This window comes from Dreissena polymorpha, chromosome 1, assembly GCF_020536995.1.
Source record: "Dreissena polymorpha isolate Duluth1 chromosome 1, UMN_Dpol_1.0, whole genome shotgun sequence".
Classification (NCBI taxonomy): domain Eukaryota; kingdom Metazoa; phylum Mollusca; class Bivalvia; order Myida; family Dreissenidae; genus Dreissena; species Dreissena polymorpha.
The window spans coordinates 157605796-157616433 of NC_068355.1; the positions used below are offsets into that span (position 1 = coordinate 157605796).

Sequence of the window (10638 nt, forward strand, 5' to 3'; positions counted from 1 at the left end):
TTGTCCAATCTTCATGAAATTTGGTCAGAAGATCAGATTCAATGATATCTTGGATGAGTTCGAAAATGGTTACGTTTGCTTGAAAAACATGGCTGCCAGGGGGCGGGGCATTTTTCCTTATATGGCTATTTATGGCTATAGAAAAATCTTGTTAACACTCTAGAGGCCACAGTTATTGTCTGATCTTCATAAAACTTAGTCAGAAGATTCATCCCAATAATATCTTGGACGAGTACGAAAATGATGCCGGTTGGTTGAAAAACATGGGCTCCAGGGGGCGGGGCATTTTTCCTTATATGGCTATAGTAAAACCTTGTTAACACTCTAGAGGCAACATTTATTTTCTGATCTTCATGAAACTTGCTCAGAAGATTTGTCCCACTGATATCTTTGATGAGTTCAAAAATGGTAACCTTTGCTTGAAAAACATGGCTGCCAAGGGGCGGGGCATTTTTTCTTATATGGCTATATATTGCTATAGTAAAATCTTGTTAACACTCTAGAGGCCACATTTATTGTCCAATCTTAATGAAACTTGGTTAGAAGATTCATCCCAATAATATCTTGGACGAGTTCGAAAAGATGCCAGTTGGTTGAAAAAATGGCCGCCAGGGGCGGGGCATTTTTCCTTATATGGCTATAGTAAAACCTTGTTAACACTCTAGAGGCCACATTTATTGTCCAATCTTGATGAAATATGGGCAGAAAATTGTCTTAATGATATCTTGGATGAGTTCGAAAATGGTTATGTTTGCTTGAAAAACATGGCCGCCAGGGGGGGGCGGGGCATTTTTCCTTATATGGCTATATAAGGTTATAGTAAAATCTTGTTAACACACTAGAGGCCACATTTATAGTCCGATCTTCATGAAACTCGGTCAGAAGATTCATCCCAATAATATATTGGACGAGTTCAAAAATGATGCCGGTTGGTTGAAAAACATGGCCACAACAGGGGCGGGGCTATTTTCCTTATATGGCTATAGTAAAACCTTGTTAACACTCTAGAGGTCACATTTATTTTCCAATCATCATGAAACTTGGTCAGAAGATTTGTCCCAATGATATCTTGGATGAGTTCGAACATTATTTTCCAATCATCATGAAACTTGGTCAGAAGATTTGTCCCAATGATATCTTGGATGAGTTCGAACATGGTTTTGGTTGCTTTAAAAACATGGCCACCAGGGGCAGGGCATTTTTCCTTATATGGCTATATATGGCTAAATTAAAACATTGTTAACACTCAAGAGGCCACATTTATTTCCAATCGTCATGAAATTTGGTCAGAAGATTGGTCTCAATAATATCTTGGATGAGTTCAAAAATGATGCCGGTTGGTTGAAAAACATGGCTGCCAGGGGGCGGGGAATTTTTCCTTATATGGCTATAGTAAAACCTTGTTAACACTCTAGAGGCCACATTTATTTTCCGATCTTCGTGTCCCAGTGATATCTTGTTATCTCAGGTGAGCGACTTTGGACCTTTCAGGCCCTCTTGTTTAAATAAACACCTCAAAAAGCAAAAGTTTATTTCTTTATTTAATATTCCTCAAAGCCTCCAATTCTCTTTTGATTTCTGCTATTCAGCAAAACTTTCCGTACATGCTTTCTTTTACCTTTTGTTCATTTCTTCCATGCATCAAAATTGCATTATGAATATTTTAGCCTTTTTTGGAAAAACTGGGCTTAATGCATGTGCATAAAGTGTCACCAGAGGCTAATCAGGGAGAACACTTTCTGCTTAATGAAATTTTTCCTTTAAAGAAAATCTGCTTAGGATGGATAGTATTGTGCCTGATGAGACTGTGTGGACTGCACCAGCTTACTAGTATCTGGGACAACACTTAATTTGCATGCATTAAGCCCAATTTTCCGAGAATGGCTCATTTCCTCATTCAATCCGTCCCCTTGTTCTCTCCTCAGGTGATTATCAGTGAGGGTCTGGGTCGCTACGTGGATGTGGGCGCCCTCAAGCGGGAGCTCCAGGAGGCTGGGGACATGACCTCGGAGGAGATGGAGGTTGCGGCGCGGCACATCATACTGGAGCAGCGGCGCAAGAACAGCGGCCTGCAGCCACCCATGTTTGACCACATGGGGGGGTATCATGCCCACGAAATGAAGGACTATAATCAATACTCTGCTCAAGTTGAACTTCGCCATAGAAACGAGGATGAGGAAGAAAGTGAAAATACACAAATGGTATATGTGACGTCTTTATAGCATCTGTGCCCTAAGAGAGCCTGGTGTTCTAGTAATCTTACCTACCCCTGGTTGAGCATTGACGTTTTTTCCTTGCATGTTTTTTCCCGTCTGAATTTTCAACTCCAGCTTGAATATGAATGCGCATTGCACTGGATTGTGTATCGCGCTCAGTTTAGCTTGTGCCTGGAAAATAAATGTGAGTTCATTTATAGTGAGTGAATTTTTTGGATATGATTTGAATTTTGTATACATTATAACAAAAGTAATTCTTAGAAAAACGTGTGTTATTATGGATTGCGTGCATTGGACAAAATTAAAGACATACACCGTACAGGACAGTATTCAAGTGAGCATTGTTTAGTTTTTCAACCTGATGATACCATCAAGAACTAAACTTTCCAAACATGTATCAGCATTACAACTTCTTTCTGATGGACATTGTGAAATTCTTTGGTAGGGACTTTTCAAAGGGGCTTGCCAAATTGAGTAGCAGACAATGCTGTTAAGTCTTTCATGTATGGCAGTTATCACCACTTATGTAAGTTATGAAGTGAGGCATAACTGCATGATGTCACTAGAGTGCATTTTGAAGTTGATTGTGGGATAGTAGTTGCTCTGCATAAAAGTTGTTCATGTATTTACAAACTAGCAAAGATTTTTATTTAACGCAAATGAAGAAAAGTTTTGATGATTGATGGTTGTTATAGAATTTATTTTACATATTTTTGCCTTATTTCAATCATGTTAATTGTGATATGAGTGAGAAAACAAGATTTTGTGTTATCGTAAAACTGCCAAATGTGTTAATGGTGATAAAGTTCCTAGTTAAGGCTTGACAACAAAAAGAGTCACATTTATAAAGCATTAAATGTTTTGATCTCAGTATAGGTACTCTAAAATTCTAACTTAGTTTTGTAGTTTTCTAATAATCCAGAATTCACTAGTCAAGTTTTTGATGCATACATTTGCATGATGTTTTGTTTTACTTGGTATGTACATACATTTATAACATTGTAATCATGATTATTTTACTGAAGTTTGGCCTTTTGATTTAATTATTTGTTCAATATTGATTTATGTTTTGTTGTGGTGAACTGCATATACTCCAATTGCTTTTTTTGTTTCATGTAATCATTTGTGGGATATGATGACATGTATATAATTATTACTAACGTGTTTATATTTTGTCGCCATTATAACCTTGTTATAGTCAACAACTTACCACCTAGACATCCTGCTAAAACTAACAACTTAATTGGACCTTACTTTTGGAAACAGGGCTGAATGCATGGATGTATGAAGTGTCATCCCAGATAAGCCTGTGCAGTCCACCTAGGTAAACTAGGGACAAGACTTTCCACTTTATTAGTATTTTTTGTTTCAAGGAAGTCTCTTCTTTGCAAAACTCCAATTTTGTCGTAGAGTGTTGTCCCTGAATCTGTTACGACACTTAACGCACATGCATTAACCCTTTCAGTGCGGGAACCGAATTTTAAAGGCCTTTGCAAACAGTTTGAATCCAGATGAGACGCCACAGAACGTGGCGTCTCATCAGGATCCAAACTGTTTGCTATTCTGATAGTATTCTTTGAAAAAAATAGAAGAAAATGCTAATTTTAGAAATTCTGCAGACGACATTTTAGCAAAAGACAAATTACCCAGCATGCAAAGGGTTAAGACCGGGTTCCCCTGAGCAAGACTCTATTGAAATATGAAAACATGTCTTATCTTTGAGATAGTATTTTTGTCAGCAGTCAAATTAGAAGTAACTGCTTATTTAGTATTACTATTTTCATATAGCACTATTTTAGTGTTTAAAAAATGTTGTTTTATGAAATTAAAGCTTAAAATGAAACAAGGTTAGGTGCATAACCATGACAACCCCCAGCTGGTCTGGACTTACTCATGTATATAGCTACCATTTTGTACATTTAATTGTTGTTGTTTTAATCTCCTGTATTTACTAGACTGTGTTACTCTTAATCTATCGGTGATACATATTTTTCCATCTTTTCCATTGATCACTTTAATCTTTTGTATGCCCCCAGATGGAATGATCTTTTTTTGTGTGTTTTTGGCCTCAGTCTGTCTGTCTGTCTGTCTGTCTGTCATTATGTCCCAAAACTTTAACCTTGGTCATAACTTTTGCAATATTTATTAAGATAGCAACTTGATATTTGGCATGAATGTGTATCTCATGGAACCGCACATTTTGAGTGGTGAAAAGTCAAGGTCATCCTTCAAGGTCAAATATATGGAGGGGGCATTGTGTTTTCACACAGCTCTTGTTCATTTCATTATGCACGTACATGCATTACTGTAAGTGATTGGATATGTAGCCTAAATTGGATTGCCATTTATTGTAATATACAAAATATATACAGAACATGTGAGTAATTCCTTTTGTATGGATTTGAGCCTGGTATTCAGATTTTTGCTTAACCTTAATTTTTGATACAATTAAGGGAAAAAGAATCAATTAAAAACTAAATTGTTTGTTTTTCATAGCATAAGACCTTGACAACTTATGTACTTAACCATGGTTTTTCTGTTTTGGGAAGACGGGTAATATTGTATTTCAATATATTGTTATTAGCCGGATTTTTTTCGAAAAAATCTCGGCTTATAGATTGATGTTGTCGGGCGGGCGGCGTGCTCGAAAATGTTAAAGTTCTTATTTCATGGTATAACTTTGGTATGCTTGGACCTAGAGTCTTCAAACTTGACATGAAGGTTGGCCAGGATTAACAGATGACCACTGGTCATTTCAAGGTCATTCATTTGAAGGTCAAGGTCACTGTGACCTTCAATAGTAAAAATGTTAAAGTTGTTATAACTTTGGTATGCTTGGACCTAGAGTCTTGAAACTTGACATGAAGGTTGGCCATAACTAGTTAGTAACCACTGGTCATTTCAAGGTCATTCATTTGAAGGTCAAGGTCACTGTGACCTTGAATGTAAAAATGTTAAAGTTCTTATTTCATGGTATAACTTTGGTATGCTTGGACCTAGAGTCTTCAAACTTGACATGAAGGTTGGCCAGGATTAACAGATGACCACTGGTCATTTCAAGGTCATTCATTTGAAGGTGAAGGTCACTGTGACCTTCAATATAAAAATGTTAAAGTTGTTATAACTTTGGTATGCTTGGACCTAGAGTCTTGAAACTTGACATGAAGGTTGGCCAGAACTAGTAAGTAACCACTGGACATTTCAAGGTCATTCATTTGAAGGTCAAGGTCACTGTGACCTTGAATGTAAAAATGTTAAAGTTGTTATAACTTTGGTATGCTTGGACCTAGAGTCTTGAAACTTGACATGAAGGTTGGCCAGAACTAGTAAGTAACCACTGGACATTTCAAGGTCATTCATTTGAAGGTCAAGGTCACTGTGACCTTGAATGTAAAAATGTTAAAGTTCTTATTTCATGTTATAACTTTGGTATGCTTGTACCTAGAGTCTTCAAACTTGAAATAAAGATTGGCCAGTACTAGAAGATGACCACTGGTCATTTCAATGTCATTCATTTGAAGGTCAAGGTCACTGTGACCTTAAATGTTAAAATGTTAAAATTGTTATAACTTTGGTATGCTTGGACATAGAGTCTTCAAACTTGACATGAAGGTTTGCAAGCACACTTAGATGACCACTGGTCATTTCAAGGTCATTCATTCTAAGGTCAAGGTCACTGTGACCTTGAATGTAAAAATGTTAAAGTTCTTATAACTTTGGTAGGTAAAAATGTTAAAGTTCTTATTCCATGTTATAACTTTGGTATGCTTGTACCTAGAGTCTTCAAACTTGACATGAAGGTTGGCCAGTACTAGAAGATCACCACTGCTCATTTCAATGTCATTCATTTGAAGGTCAAGGTCACTGTGACCTTCAATGTTAAAATGTTAAAATTGTTATAACTTTGGTATGCTTGGACCTAGAATCTCAAACTTGACGTAAAGGTTTGCAAGCACACTTAGATGACCACTGGTCATTTCAAGGTCATTCATTTGAAGGTCGAGGTCACTGTGACCTTGGATGTAAATATGTTAAAGTTGTTAATACTTTGGTATGCTTAGACCTAGAGTCTTCAAACTTGATATGAAGGTTGGCCAGAACTAGTAGATGACCACTGGTCATTTTAAGGTCAAGGTCACCGTGACCTTGAATGTAAAAATGTTAAAAAATAAAAAAATTGAGATCAAACTTTCCTAATTGTCAATTCAAGTTCATATTTGTGACCTTAAATGTTATTGTTGTTCATGTATATGCATGCATTCAAAACATAACACAAGGTTTGCTCATGCCTTGAAAAGTACTTACATTTCATTTTGACCTTTGAACAATATTTCAGTAATTTAAGTATTGCATTGACAAAAACACGAAAGGTACTTTCCTGTCATTTAAATCAAAAATCCGGCTTCAATGCGGTCATCTCCGACCGCGGAACTCTTGTATTATATTTTTGTTTGCCCTACTACAAAGCAAAGAGGGGTTAACTGTATTGACAATGGACGGATGTCTATCTGTCCATCCTTTGTATTGACAATGGACGGATGTCTATCTGTCCATCCTTTGTATTGACAATGGACGGATGTCTATCTGTCCATCCTTTGGTCCGTACACACAAATTTGTGCGCAGACTTCCTCCTTATCTATTCAACTTCTGTCATTCAAACCTACAAGCTGTTTCTTATGATTTAAAGTTGCGCATCTGTTTTTTTATGTCCAGTGTAAAAAAACATACAAAAGTTATACCCCTTTTTCAACAAGACATTCATATAAACATCATGCTAGATATAACATGCGGCTTATACTTTGTCTACATCGTATATTGTAACAAATTCTCCTAGTTGTGACTGGTTTGTTGTAGGATCAGGAAAGTTCATATCCCTCGTTCCACCGTGAAAATGTCTGAGGAAAAACAGCGCAGTTCCTTGCAGCCATTCCACATAGACTGGTTCACCTCTCAGTGATGCTGTCCTTAACTTGGGGTGTAAAAATTGGGAACTAGTCAAGTATTATATTCACAGGAAGAGAGTGTGGTCACTGTTCTATGTAGATCATGCAGTGTTACCGAAAGATGGGTGTTAGGGTAGTTTTTGTCTTTGTAGCAGTGTGAAGAACAATGAGCAAAGAATTTATGTATTACAACTCAGAATTAGAAAACAAACTTTCCTTGATAAATGGGTTATACTGTAAGTTTTTCAGGAAAGGTACACAATGGTCAAGTACAATGTACGTTAAACTGTATAGTGACATGATTAGTTGGTTTTCATTATTGTAGCAAACATATGTGTGAGTGGAACATCAGAAGAGTTTCATATGTTCTCATTATGAATCATCCATGCTGTTGTTGTCTATTTTACATCCAGAGCCAAATTCAGTTTGTACATGTTTGTTTTTGTGCTGCTTTAAGCAGGTTGGATTGTTCAGCCCATATTTCTCCATTCATGTTTGTTTAGCAGTCATGTTTGTTTAGCAGTCATGTTTTAAGTTGCATTTTGTTAAATATATTGAAACTTTAGATAGCTTAAGTTATTGTGTATTTGTGCAATTTTAATTATTTGAAGAAATAAATGTTATAATATACATGTGTATGTCATTATTTTTCTCATTAAAAACTTTCTTGATATTCCCATAAGCACTGCAAAATATTTTTATTTTGTGAAAATGCGGGGTTTATTCCTTATATAAGATAACTTCGAAGCATCTTAAATTAACTTGTTAATTAATCTTCATATTAATCTTTTTTATTATTTTTTGAAAGACATTATTGGAACAAATTTGATTAGTGTTTGGTCAAACATGAAACACAACACCTTTTTGTTTTTGATTTGCTTTCATATTGATTCTTTAAGTGAATGTTTCTTCTTTAAGTTAATTTAATTTACTTGTAATAATGTGAACATTGGAAAAATGCCTAAGAAAGGCAACTCTGTAAATGATATAATGTGAATTAATAAGTTTTCCCCTTGTATTGATGAAGAAAAGCCAATGAATCTTGACCTCTATATAGAATTTTAAATAACATTGACTTTGCTGCCAACAATTGTTAAAAATATTGTTTTGCATTGAAGTTGCTTTGTAGTTTAACATTGTAATGATTGTAAGAGAACTTTTACAGATTAATTGTGTATTTTTTTAGTTTTTTATCTGTTTGTAAATTTAACAAGTGTCCAGTTAATATGGTTAATTTATATTTATTTTACTGTGTTTTTTTATGATAGATCTAGTTTTAGAATTAATTGATAAATTTACCTTTGCAATTTGTGTTAGTTGTATTGCAATCGAACATTGTTTTGGTTGGTATTTCTGCTATTGGCGGTCATGTAGCTCTTGGCTTTCATAACTGTAGAAAATTTGGTGAAAAGTTTGAAAATCGAAGATCCAATTTCATTTATTTGAAAACTAACAAACATTATATTGATTCAGTACACAACTATGCAAAGTTTGTGAATGATAAATGCACATAAAGCATTCTATTATTCTGCTCTTCTTATGAACACATTTTGCAGTAACTTACAGTCTATTCAACATATAAGACATCTTAGGAAAACCGAGCTTAATGCATTTGTTAAAAGTATTGTCCCAGATAAGCATGCAGGAACTGTACATGAATAAAGCCCAGTTTTCCCAGAGCTCAGATAATATATTTTAAGTATTCAAACTCAATTTTGTCATTTTCTCTTTCCTAAAACAAACCTCAGATTTATGTAGCTTTCCATTTTGAAATTTGTTTTACAATGATATAAATATGTAGATTTTTCTGAATTTGTTGATTATGTTTCTACATGCACTGAGTTATATGTCAGTAATTGGTTGTCCTTTGACAAGTATTTATTGCCCATGAAATGGTTGTGTTTGGCCGTGTAGCTCAACATTTTCCCATTTGCTGATACAAATGGTTGTGCATACTTACAACAACATATACACTGTTTATGGTCTTAGAGTATTTATACATTTTTGCTTATTTATGTACTAGGCTATGTATTGATACTAACATTGTTTTCCTATTTCCTATAACAACTCATGCGTGTGTCTTTTATTTTGTGGTGAATTGTCTACAGTGAAATGATCCAGTGATCTAGAAATAAGTGACCAATAACATTTCTTGTTACTGTGTAACAGGACTCCTTGATAGTTAACTAATAACATCATAAATGCTTGCATAAACATTCTTCGTGGCATTCAAAACTGTCTGAAATAATTTTTATCAATAAACATTTCTATGTACTCTTTATAATCCCTTGTTGAAAACATACCCTAGAGAGAGAAAATATGTTGACACCACTTTTTAAAAATGATTTATTTTTTTCTGTTGGAATTGATAAATTTTACAACACTTTAAATGAGTTTTATTTAATTATTATACTTTCATTTCTATATTAAAGTGTATTTGAGCTGAGTCGTGCAAATACAGGTCTTATGCCATGTTTGCAAACTGTAGCTCTAGACCAGTCATTGTATTTGTGCAGTCTGGCCAGGGGCTACCCAGAAGTCCATTAAAAAATCATGCAAGCTTTCGTTGTCTCATAAGCGGACTGGAAATTAGCCCCTGACTCAACTGACTGAAAGTGCAGGCTGATGTGGGGATGTGCTTGCTACCTATGGTATAAGACCAATTTATAATTATAATTTTTCTATTTTTTAAGCTGTTTGTTTTGCTTTTGTGCCCTTGTTGTCCATACTTGTGAGTGTAAATAGTGGATTGACATCATTTAGCTTCAGCATCATGGTTAGAATGTTTGTGTTTTTGTGATTATGCCATGATACACTCTATTGAAGAATAGAGAAACAATTTTATTATATTAAACATGAAAACGTCTATGTATACTGTCTATTTCAATAGATTTTAAGGAATGTTAAACTTATGTGCAATAAAACATATTCCCCAGTCAACATGACATTTTTATTTGTACCTTTGACCACCTGAGATTAGAAGATGGTGGCTGACCAAGGAGCAAACAGATTCACATGTGATAGTCACAACAAGTGAACTATGATGAATTGTTTGGTCTAGATTGCTAAAGACATTTCCTAGTGAAGTTTATTTGAAAAGCATGATTTGAACATGGACAAAAACCATGATTATTAAGTGTGGAAAGTTTTTCCATTTCTAGGTTCGTCTTAAAACCTATGTATCATTATAAATTGAAAGGTAGAGTTCTATAAAATAACAATATAAAGTACATTAAAACATTCAAACATGGTTTGTGCAATGCACTTTTAGAGTTCTAAAACATTCTTGTTGATATTTTTTTGTACTTTGTTTATTTGAGTATATATGGATGTTTGTCTTTGAGGGAATGAGCAATATATTTTAGAATCACACTTTTCGAAAGTATCTAGTGGAATATGGGTCAACATTCATTGCTTGTAATTTGTTGAAAGAACAATCAGAGAATACATTAAAATGTTGTTTGGCAACTGTATATGG

The 10638-nt window shown here is 34.7% G+C and overlaps 1 protein-coding gene across 1 annotated transcript in view; it reads left to right on the top strand.

The window, feature by feature from the left end:
- LOC127857582 (muscle calcium channel subunit alpha-1-like) overlaps positions 1 to 10100 on the top strand; it is a 175743-nt gene extending 165643 nt beyond the window's left edge. Inside the window, exons 43-44 of the mRNA XM_052394059.1 lie at positions 1926 to 2201; positions 7072 to 10100. Coding sequence (XP_052250019.1) covers positions 1926 to 2201; positions 7072 to 7116 — 321 coding nt within the window. The 3' untranslated portion in view covers positions 7117 to 10100. The remainder of the gene's footprint in view (positions 1 to 1925; positions 2202 to 7071) is intronic.
- The last annotated feature ends 538 nt before the right edge of the window (positions 10101 to 10638 follow it).